Source organism: Pinus tabuliformis, chromosome J (genome assembly GCF_031772625.1).
Source record: "Pinus tabuliformis cultivar Carrire ecotype Pingquan chromosome J, CPIR1, whole genome shotgun sequence".
In the NCBI taxonomy this organism is placed as follows: domain Eukaryota; kingdom Viridiplantae; phylum Streptophyta; class Pinopsida; order Pinales; family Pinaceae; genus Pinus; species Pinus tabuliformis.
In genome coordinates, this window is record NC_142295.1 from 1,531,985,091 (window position 1) to 1,531,997,427 (window position 12,337).

The 12,337-nt window shown below is 37.1% G+C and overlaps 1 protein-coding gene across 1 annotated transcript; it reads right to left on the reverse strand.

Annotated features, from left to right (window-relative positions):
* Positions 1-5,781: 5,781 nt before the first annotated feature.
* Positions 5,782-12,110, reverse strand: LOC149233350 (uncharacterized). The gene is made up of 2 exons (XM_089382163.1): positions 11,752-12,110; positions 5,782-6,006 (listed from the first exon to the last, which is right to left on the reverse strand). The coding sequence occupies exons 1-2, from the start codon at positions 12,094-12,096 to the stop codon at positions 5,782-5,784; spliced, it is 570 nt and encodes a 189-aa protein (XP_089238289.1). The 5' UTR covers positions 12,097-12,110.
* Between the last annotated feature and the right edge of the window lie 227 nt (positions 12,111-12,337).

Sequence of the window (12,337 nt, forward strand, 5' to 3'; positions counted from 1 at the left end):
GGGTAAGGCTTCCCCATCTGCCCCTTCACTGTTGGAACTTCGAATCAATGGAAATAATTAGGAATAAATTAGGTAAATACATAGGTAGGGCTGAAAGGAGAGATCAATACTCGTGTGCCATAATATGTGTTGAAGTAGACCTAGAGATAGGACTACCAGAGGAGATCAAGCGAACCATAGCTAGCTGGTCTCATATTCAGGAACTGGACTATGAACAGCTTCCTTTCAAATGCAGGCTCTGTCACGGCTATGGTCACTTCGCCCAAAACTGAAAGAAGAAAACTGATGAAGGTTCTTAAAAGGAAAAGGGAGAACAATGGACATAAGTCAGAAAAACTGGCACAACAAAACAAAACTATAGAACAAAAAAGAAAGGAGGGAATCCAGAGAACGGAAGCCCCACTACTGGGATGAGTTTATCAGAAGGTCAAGCAGCAGCTAATGCGAAAACCTCCTCAAATCCCTTCGCTGCTCTTCACACCCCAGAAGATCAACCAGATTTAGAAGAAGGAGAGGTGCAACAACATATGGAGCATGTAACAGACGATGGAATAAATGAAGTACCTCAGGAACAATTTGCAGAAGCCATCCCATCCCCGTGTGTAGATGCAATCCATCAAGAAATCTAGGGGGCTCCAACAGCTACAAGTTCCCCTCCCTCCTATGCAGAGATGACCAAAAAGAAAAAGCTGATAGAAAGCCCATGTTCTTTCGAAGATGAACCTCTCGAACAATCCAATAAAAAGGCAGGAAGGAAGTCCCGCAAGGAGATCAGAGAGGAAGAAGCAGAGTGATTAAAGATGCAGGGCTCTCAGTCCACAATTGAAATGTCGTTAGGTAGAAATACAAGGACCCGTCTCCCAAAGGGAGGGTCTGCTCCTCCTCTCTCCAATAAATAATGCAGATCATCTCTTGGAATTGCAGGGGTTTGGGAAACCCACTGAAAGTTGAAGCAGTCAAAGATCTAACTAGAATGGAATCCTCAGACATTCTCCTGCTCCAAGAGACAAAGATAGAAGAGGATGTTCTTCTATCTACAAGCAGAACTAAATGGAAAAAGAACACAGGAAAAGCAGTCAGTGCTTGTGGAACTTCAGGAGGCCTCGCTACCTTATGGTCGGAGGATAGGTTCCAGCTTAAAAGCTCCTTTGCTACCCAACATTGGATTTATACAGACCTGCTTCATCTCCCAAGTAAGACCTCTCTAGCCCTCTTTAATTTTTATGTTCCTGTTAACTTCATGGAAAAGAAGGATTGCTAGAATACGCTAACAGATTTCCTAGAAATCTATTCCCCCTCAAATATCATTATGGCAGGGGATCTCAACATTACTATGGCACCAAATGAGAAGAAAGGAGGAGTGTGGGGTAAAGATCCCTATCTGGGCACGGTGGAGTCCCTGATCCTTGCCTGGGACCTCCTAGACCATAAACCCAAGAAAGGTCGATATACTTGGACCAATAACAGAGTTGGTGCAGCCAATATAGCAGCCCGTCTAGACCGTTTCCTTGTCCAAAGCTCTTTCATGGAAGGAAAGCATATAATCTCCTCTAAAATTCTGCCCAAACTAACTTCTGATCATAATCCCATCTTGTTGTTGATAGAGAAAGAGGAGGATCTGGGCCCAATCCCCTTCAGATTCAATCCTCTTTGGGTATCGAGAGAGGGCTTCCTGAATACAGTGGTCCATGCTTGGTCACAAACTATTGAAGGATCCCCCAGCTTCGTGTGGGAGCAGAAAATTAAGCAAAACAAGTCTGCATTAAAAGCATGGGCAAAAGAAAAACCTCCCTTCACCCCTACGAACAATAGACAAAAGAATGTTCAGGCTCTTACCGAGATCTAACTAGGCATGGAAGGAACCAAAATTACCAAAGATGAGCTGCTCACAGAACAAACTGCCCAATTCAACTCTTTTCTCTCCTTTCGCCAGGAAGAGGAATATTGGCGTCTTAAGTCTCGTAGCCTCTGGCTCAAAGCTGGAGACAGAAATACATATTTCTTTCATAGACAATACAGAGCCCGTCTTTCCCGGAAACATATTTCAAAAATATCAAATAGTGAGGGGGTTGTCATTAAAGAACATGCCTTAATTCATCAGGCAACCACTTCCCACTTCAAGAATCTTTTTCAGGAGGAGGATTCTTCTGATGATGAGCTGGCTGTGGATTTTTTGTCTAAAATCCCCTCTCTTATCACTGCAGAGGTAAATGCTGGTCTTATGAAACCCTTCACCGAAAAAGAGACAGAGGAAATTATATGGTCTATGTAGCCGGATAAAGCTCCGGGGCAGGATGGCTTCACCATCCATTTTTATAGGGTGTGTTGGAATGTCATAAAATCTGACCTCCTAAGAATGATAAAAACCTTTCAAAAGAAAGCCAAAGTGGGAGGGAATACCAAATCCACCTTCCTTGCCTTAGTCCCTAAAAAAACTAATGCATAGTCTTTCAACAGGTTCTGGCCCATCTCCCTCTGGAACGCCTCTTACAAGATTCTTGCCAAACTTCTAGCTAATCGACTCAAATCTTTGTTGGGAAATTTGATCTCCCCCATGCAGGGAGGATTCGTCAAAGGAAGGCACCTCATAGACAACGTGATCCAAGTGTAAGTAGCCCTTCACTCCAACGATTCTCAGAAGGGAAAAGGCATGCTCATTAAGCTAGATATGTCCAATGCATTCGACCGAGTCAAACTCTCTTTTCTCTATAAAATCCTTCTCTCCTTTGGCTTCAGTGCTGATTTCGTCAATTTGATAAAAGCTTGCACTCATAGACCTTGGATTGCGCCCCTAGTTAATGGCAGACCTTCTAATTTTTTCCAAGCTCCGAGAGGGCTCCGCCAAGGTTGCCCATTGTCTCCCTTTCTATATATTTTATTGGCAGAATTGCTGAGCAGAAAATTGACAGCGGTAATGGATTTAGGTGCAATCCCTAGGATCAAGGCTGCTAGAGGAGTTGATCCCATAAATCATGCCCTCTTTGCAGATGACTCTCTCCTATTGGGAGGGGCCTCGGTTAAGATTGCAAAGGCCTTCAAAGAAATTATCCAACAGTTCTGCTTAATCACTGGAGGCCTGATCAATAAAAGAAAGAGCATTGTGTATGGTTGGAATGTTGATCACCCAACTATGCTCAGAATTGCCTGCATGTTGGGTTTCCCTAGGTTTGACAAATGGGAAAAGATCAAATACCTCGGTCTCCCATTAACCTTGGGTCCTAGCTCCTCCTCCTTGTGGGCTGAAGTAATCAGCAAGATAAAAAATAAAATAGCCTATTGGGGAGGCCAATGGCTTACAAAGTCTGGGAAATTAGTCTTGATCAAGGAAATCCTCTCCACCCTTCCTATTTTCTAGTCTTCCCTTCTACTGGCTCCAAAGTCTATCATGAACCAGATTTCCAAAATCCTTCGAGATTTTCTTTGGAATGGGGGCAAAGGAAACCATAGCAAGTTTCATCTGGTTAGATGGGAGACTCTCAATAGACCTCTCCAGCAAGGAGGGCTTCAGATCCGAGACCCTGGCTTGGAAAACTTAGCTCTTGGAGGAAAAATCATATGGCAACTTTATACATATAAAAAGCATCATGATAGCAAAATCCTCTGGAAGAAACACTTAAAGGGAGGATCCCTTAGAAATCTTACCACTGCTTCTACTCCTATAGGAACTGCAATTTGGAATCTAGCCAGAAGAAGCATTGATCATATTCAGCAGCAACTTTATAGAATCCCTGGTAATGGACTGAGAACTCTTCTGTGGGAGGATTCCATTCAGGGGAAAGCCCCACTGTCCACCCTTGACTCCTGCTCTGAGTTAAAGATGTGGCTGGTGAATAAAGGCTTCCTTCGTCTCGCTGATATATGTGCTTGGGACAGCAAAGGGAATTGGAAAGGGTGGATCTTTCCTGGGATCCCTGACCCTTTGGAACCACAAAAAAATTTACTGTGTTCGGCTCTCTCGGGCCTTGCCCCTGTCCACCTCTCGATCAAGGATAAATGGGGGTGGGGAAGAACAGGAAACTACACAGCTGCCCAAGGCTTCTCCGCTTTACAAGATACTCATGCTCCCCTGCTGAATCCGAAGCTCTAGAAATCTGTCTGGTCCTCCTTAAGCCTCCCAAAAGTGAACTTTTTCACTTGGCTTCTCATGCACAATAAGGCTCTAACTGGAGAAAATCTGAACAAAAGAGGGTTTAATGGTCCATTTAGATGCTGCCTATGCAACTCAGCAACCAAAACTACTGACCATTTGATGGTGGACTGTGTTTTCACACAAGCTGTTTGGAAGTTGGTTCTCCAAGGCCTCAACGTCCTAATCCCTTCTCAGATATCTGTTGTCTCTCTCTACATCTCCTGGGCAGATCGAAATCCTGAGCTCAAAATAAAAAATGCAGAGTGGAATAACATTTGGCAAGCAATTCCCAAATGTCTCTGGTGGAAAGTCTGGATTGCAAGAAATGAGAGGATTTTCAATGACAGGTTTCCCAAGGCGGTGGATGTGGCAGCCAAAATCAAAGGCCTCCTTTTGGAAATCGTCACCAACATAGAATCTGACTTCAAGTTACCGGCAGAAGCCTCTGCATGGCTTAGACCCTGTGTGTCACGCCCCCAGGCCTGCGGTAGTCTTTCAACCGCACTTGGTGAGGTGCGGCACCACCAAACACTTTCTTTTCACCAATACTTATGTTCGTGGACTACGCCTAACCACTTATCCTACATAGTTTGTGTTTCGCAACCAAGTATTATTAATGTTTCCTTTATACCAATGAACACCCATACACATTCATTATCATCAGCAATTATACATGAAGAACACAATTGCACAGTATAAAGGGAGGGGCAACTCCCTGAACAATGAGTTTGCCCGAATAATATATTATACAGTCTTTCAATATTACAAAGCTTTACAAGTATACTTGGAAACACCAAGTTTCATACTTAGCCAAATTTACAATCTTTGGCAAACTCAGTTGCCTAGCTCGTCAGTGCCTCCGCACAATCGCTGCACAACTCACCAACCCTTTGTTCACCTTGTCGCACGATCATGTTGTTTGCCCAACTTGGGTGCACCTCGTCGTAACCAAGTCGCCACACACGGGCGCCTTTGCACGAGTCACACTTTCGTTCACAATCTCAACACTTCACCAAAAGTCACACCGTGCACACTTGCATGACGAGCAGACGCTTACCCGAGTCACCCAAGAACCCGTGCCAAGTCGTCGCACAAATTGGGTGCCCACGCCTTCGTTTCACCGTCGGGCGCTCCTTCGCACAACCCGGGCGCCACACCCGTGCACGCCCTACACTTCGACCGGCGGGCGACCCTGCCCACGCCCAACGCCTTCACTTGATACTTCGTGCGTTCACCGTGCGCCTTCGCCCAAGTTTGGGCGCATAGACCTGCACTCCCAACTCGCACTTGTATCCTTGATCTGCGCCTTTTCTCTTCGTTGTAGGCCGAAGATGTTGCTTGAGCGATGATGCCAAATGAGTCCATCGCATGACTTGTTTATACGGGTGGCAGGGCGAGTTGGTCTACCCGGCCGACTCGTCCTCCATGCCTTAACACACCCACACTCCATCGCAATACCCCGTCGGCTTTGTCTTCAAGTATGGGTCGGCCCGTGGGTGTTCCATCACGCTCCCACGCATATAAAACTCCTCGCCGAACCTTCTACGCATCCTTATTATAACATAACACCTTTGCTCTATAGGACTTGAGCTCGAACTTCTTTGTTTGTCATCGCACTTCAAGCCAGGAGCGTGTTCAAGGACTGCAGGTCCTTACACTGTGGGACTAGAGAAAGAAATTAAGCTCTCAGAAAACCTGTGACAGACCCTCCATGGTGCTTGCGTATCTTCGAAGAGGACTTCCTTTTGAGGTGGCAGGGGACGCCGAATGCCACTATCTTCTTCGATGACGCGTCCAAGGGGAATCTTGGAAACTAAGGCACAGGCGGTTTGATCATTTCCCCAGATAGAGTGGACAACGCGAGTTTCAGATGGGGCCTGTGCATAAACACAAACAACCAAGTTGAAAGCTACAGGCTCCTAAAAGCCTGCCAAATCATGAAGGACTTAGGATACAAAAGAATCCAAATCTTCAGAGATTCGGAGCTCTTGATTAAGCTCTTAAATTTTGAAAGCCATTTTTGCAATGTCGTTTTAAATAATACACTGCAAAGAATCAGAAATACAATGAGATATTTTGACTTTGTGGCAATGTATCATATTTTGCAGGATCTCAATAAGCTTGCAGACTCCCTGGCAAACGAAGGCTACTTGTTATCTCAAGGATCTCTTAGTCTCAATGGAGGACCCTGCTTGAACCACCCTCTGCCATAGGCACACTTCAGTTGATCGATCCCAGGGGCCTCTTTTCAGTTTGGGAATGACATCAGGACTACAGAAATTCACTTACAGGAATGCCAAGTATTATGTTGATAGAACAGCCAGCAAAAGAAACACCAAGAACAGTGCCAAATGGATCAGTATTCAGAAAACAAGACAGAAATCAAAAGCAGCCAAAGTATTCGATGTAATTTTGAAATTAAGCATAGTTTTCATAAGCTATTGCTGCTTGTAATTGGAGTTCGCTCCTATTTTGGCAATAAAATCTCTAACCGTTTCTGTTAAAAAATAAAACTTAGCAATGATAAATCTCTCATTGCAACTATTGACTCATTGACATGATAATACAGAGGCAACACAAATAAATCTATAATATATAAATAAAGTTGTTAAATCTCCAATATGAGTAAATATATTTGAAATACATAATAAATTTGTTATTAAATTTACACAGATAAATCTATAATATATAAATAAAGTTGTTAAATCTCTAATAAAAATATTTTTATGAGTAAATAAATTTGAAATACATAATAAATTTATTATTAAATTAATTTTTAAGATAAATTAAATAAATTTGTTAATAAAATAATAATTAGAAAATTTCCTAAAAATCTAATATATATGGAAGAATAAATATAATAAATAAAAAAATAATTTGTAAAATTATATCTTACAAAATTAAAAATTATTTAATATATGTAAGTAAAATAATAAATAATAAAAAAAAAAAACTCACCGCTGCCAGCGAGCATAATAAGATCCCCTACGGCGAATTAGACCTAAGGAGGATAAATAAGGTCCCCTAAGGTGAATTAGATTTCAGGAGGCTCCCTCCGCGATGGTTAATGGAATAAAGAGCATCAACGTATCCCCAACTGGCTATTTGACTGAAACATGTGTTAGCTGCACGTCTAATGGATGATTCGGAGAAAGCGCTGCATATGAATATGGTGCGTGTCACCGGCCAGTGCCAGGCAACAAACAACCGTTGCAGCGTGCGTGTCATCGCCAAGGGCAGCCAACATTAACCCTTGGAAGTTTCCGGAATTAGAGAAAGATATAATTCGTGGGTATGGTAGATGGCATTCATCATTTGCGCCCAAGAAACGTGGTAGGGCCCGCGTCCTGGTAACGGGCAGGTAATGCAAGTGGGCACTCTCAATCCAAGTTGTAAGGAAGGCCTAAGCACTCAGATTGACGCGGAACTCCCACGACACTGAATCATTACAAACCAAAAACAATCCATTCGATTTAATGTAATGATTTAAAATAATGTTATAGCATGAGCGATGGTTTTTTCAATTAATATAATGATTGAATTGTTATTGTGCGGGTATTTGTTTAATAATAGATAAGTTTATTTTGAATAAAACATTATTAAAATAGAGATATTTTCCAAATAACATTACATTGACCAATTAAAAAATAATATAATAAAAATTAAGATGTGATATATTGCATAAATATGTTTTGTTACAAAATATTAAAATATAAAGTATGAATTTGTCTTAAGAAAGTACCTAGGAATTGATATTCATTACAAGCTCAATTGGAATCATAGCATTGAGAAAAGAATTAATGGGGGTGGAAAGCTTACTTTGGTCTTGAAAATAATTGTAAAATAGCAAACCTTGTAATGTGGGATAAAAAGAAGTTCCTCTTTGAAACTTTAGTCACTCCTGTTATCTTATATGGCTGTGAGGTTTGGGGTTGCAGCATCTCCAGAGAATCATGGAGAAAGATTGAGCAAATCCAGAAGCGTTTTATAACTTATAACCTGAAAATTAAAAGTAATACACCCTATCATATTCTCCTTATAGAAGCAGGTCTTTCCCCTATTGAGAGCCTAGCTATGCTTAGGTTTTTGTTGTACAAGCACAAAATCAGTAACATAGACGATCATAGACTTCCTAAGCTAGTTCTAAATTCCAGCCAAAAGCACCTAAGGCTCAATCGAGGGTGGCATAAAGACACAAGGGCTTGGTTAAACTATTGGGAGATCAACGAAAATGATGCATTGCAAAACATAAATAACATTAAAGATATTGTTACTTCTAAGTTCAAAGAAAAAATGTGGTGTGAGAAAGACTTAGCGGCTAAAAGAAAATTAAGTTATTATAAGAAGGTCATCAACCCCACCCTAGAAGATCAAAAGTATCTCTCTATTTTAACTAGCTCAAAGAAGAAAATTAATATAGCAAAGATTAGAACGAATTCTCATGAGCTCCATAGTGAAACAGGTAGTTGGGCAGTTCCTAAAACGCCATGGACAGAAAGGATCTGCCATATATGTGAGAATAGGAACATCGATGATGAAAACCACTTCCTCTTAGAGTGCCCCGCGTATAACCACATTAGATCTCAGTTTCACAATCTTTGTTACAATACTGACCTTCCTAGCCTTTTACAATGTCAAAATTATAGTGAGCTCGGGAGGCTTCTCTCCAAGCTTTTTGAGCATAGGAATAAAATCTTAAATCAAAATAGATAATTTGTTTCTTTAGGTCCGATAGACCATTATTTGGTCTCAGCAGATGTTAACCATCATCATCATCATCAAACGATGGAAATGTAATATTGATAATAAATATAAATATACAAAGTATGAATTTGTTTTAAGAAAATATAATGGAAATGTAATGTTGTATATAAATATAATAAATATATTTAGCATAATCATATAAATTGAATGGTTAACAAGTTTTTATAGTGAGCTCGGGAGGCTTCTCTCTAAGCTTTTTGAGCATAGGAATAAAATCTTAAATCAAAATAAATAATTTGTTTTTTTAGATTTGATAGACCAATGTTTGGTCTTAGCGGACTTTAACCACCACCACCATCATTATCATAAATATATATTAGTATAATCATATAAATTGAATGGTTAGTAAACTTATATAAACATTAATTCATAATAGATGTCAAAATTTCCTATTATTAAAATTAAATAAATCATTAAAATTAACTCAATTATATATATATATATCCTAATGCCATAAATAAATAAATAAATAAATAAAGTAAAATAGTTAATATAATTTTAATGAAAATCAAAATTGAAGCTAATAGATATGATATTACTTTAATTAAATTGACAAGCATAAATAAAAATAAATCTCAAATCCCTTTCTATTACCAAAATTATGCCATATCTATTTGATGAAAGTTAAATCTTCACCATTTTTTAATATTTAAATTAAAATTTTAGAATTTATTCTAAAATAAATTTTTTTATTGACTTAACCATATAAATTTAATAATAAAGATACAATAAATTATATATTTAATTATCAAATCAATTCTAATAAATTATACCATAAATATATTTCATTGACATATTATGCAAAATCACATTACTTAAAATTAATTATATTGTACATTTATTTGAACATCATTCATAAAAGAAATTTTTAATGCTCAATTTAAAATATTTAAATTTTAAAATTTAACCTTTTATTTTTTCATATTTGTATTTTGTGATTAAAGTTTTCTTATTTTGGATTATATAATCGTTATTCTGTTAAGAAGTAATTTTGCAACCTATTTAAGTATAAGTATTAGGACAGTGGCGTGATTTTTTCATCGTATTTCATTAAAATATTATTTATATAATAAACATATTGAAATTATTTAATTTGTATTTATGTAAATATTATTTATATAATAAACATATTGAAATTATTTAATTTGTAATTTGTATTTGTTTTTGCTGAATTGTAAAAGAAATTAAATGTCAAATGTTGTTATTTGTTTGTAAATTTGCGTTAGATTAATTTTCAAAAATATTATCGTTAATTAAAAGGGCTTTTACGTTACTTTTATTTTTTAAATAAAAAAAAACGTATGTATTTTTATCTTTTCGAAATCGGGTTTCATTTTTATTCAAGGGGATAACTCAATTTTGCAACAAACATTTTTTAAATATTCTACTGAATGGTATTTTAAATTTTCATTGTAGCAAAATTGAAAATTAATTTTGCAACCCACACGTCTTTTTTAACATTTTTGTTGAAATTTGGTAATTTTTCCTTCTAAATGGAAATTAGAGATTAAAGAGTTTATGTATTTTATAAAAATTATAAAAATCCAATTACTTTATAATGGTCGTCAGTGAAACTGTGATTTTTTTGTAATTTAAAATAGTTTTTAATACATAAATACATTGGGTGACTTGATATAATTTTATTCAAATTCTTTCTGAAAAATATCCCGTGTAGTCATTAGATTTGGAAACGTATGGTCATATTATTTTATTCAAATTAGTTTATATTATTTTATTCAAATTCGTTCAGTTATATATTTCAGTTGTAATTTAAAAAAATCGTGTATTATTTTATCCAAATTCGTTAGACATATTTTTCAAAAAATTGAACCGTTCGTATTTGTAATTAAAGATAAATCCAATTTTCACAAATTTGAACCGTTCAAATTTGTAATTAAAAAAAATCCTTTTCCAATTTAGGGCAAACTTAAATTCGTAATTTGGAAAAAAATTCCTTCTCCAATTTAAGGCGAACTTAACTTAAAAATATATATAATAAAATCAAATTCATTTATATTATTTAATTAAAAAAAAAACCGTAAAACACATTTAGAAAAAAAAAACCAAATTCTAAAAATTTATATTTAAAAAAACCAAATTCGTTTATATTATTTTATTCAAAATCATTTAATCATATTATTATATGAACAAAACCAAAAAAATATAATAAAAACCAAATTCATTTAGATTATTTAATTAAAAAAACTGTAAAACATATATAATTTAAAAAAATAACCCAATTCCTTTATATTATTTTATTCAAAATAATTTAATCATGTTATTATATAATAAAACTAAAAAATATGTAATAAAAATCAGATTATATTTAAATAAAGCAAATTCTAAAATATATATTTATAAAAAACCAAATTCGTTTATATTATTTTATTCAAAATCATTTAATCATATTGTTATATAAACAAAACCAAATTCGTTTATATTATCTTATTCAAAATCATTTAGTCATATTATTATTTTATTCAAATTAGTTTAATCATAGTTTCCATTTTTCACGTGAAGAGTTACGCTACGGTATTTTTCATCGCCTGATCTTCCTTACTGAATGTAAGTTATGTCTCTTAAAACCATAAGATAGCTACTTAGCTAACGGCCGGGTCCTGAGTTGCAACTCAGTTTTGGTAGAGGATAGCTCCTTAGGTAACCGCAAGGTCCTGAGTTGCAGCACAGTTTTGGTAGTAACAGCAATATTCCCATATATCGATGTATAAGAATGAGTTCAACATGCTTTGGATTTCCTAAACTATATTTTAAAAAAAAAAAAAAAAATCATAAATTATATAAACATATGAAAGAAAGCGGCTGCGAGAAAGCAAACTAAGCCATTCCATTTCCCGAACCCTGAACTGAATCTCTGAATCTCGCACAGAGCTATCAAAATCAAAGGTATGGATAATATCCATGGCTGCATTTTCTAACCACTTTTCGGCCTCTGCCATGAAAGAGGGACTCAATCTGATCATGAGAACGCAGAATTCGTTCATATCCAAAACCCCATTGCCGTCTAAATCGCCTTCTTCGATCATCGGTCGGAGCTCCTCGTCCTTCATAGCTTCCATGCCCAACACCGCAGCGTTCTTCTTTAGATTATCGAAGGCGATGACGCCTGTTTCGGCATCTGCCAGGAGACAGAAGCCGTTGCACATGTGGTCCATTAGGCCCTCTGCCCCTAATTTCTCTGCCATCACCGGCAGGTAGTCCTCGTTTGTTTCTTCCTATTCTGCTATTCTTGCCGTCGTTTATGCCCTCGACGAAGTTCAACTAGATTCTGGTAAATTACAGAGAAAATGAAATGCGGACGCAACCTCCGGAAGAAGAGACAAGCGGAGCATAGTATAGAATGAAATTCCGAAGAGGGAAGGGCTGTTTTATAATAGCGGAGGAGTATGCTACGGTGATTCAGAAAACTTCAGAGAAGTCTCGAGA

Excerpts from the sequence above, each read along its gene's own strand:
- LOC149233350 (XM_089382163.1), bottom strand. The coding sequence starts at position 12,096 with ATGGCAGAGAAATTAGGGGCAGAGGGCCTAATGGACCACATGTGCAAC. Across the intron at positions 6,007-11,751 it reads ATTCAGAGATTCAGTTCAGG|GCCCCATCTGAAACTCGCGT; the intron begins GTTCGGGAAATG and ends GTTTATGCACAG.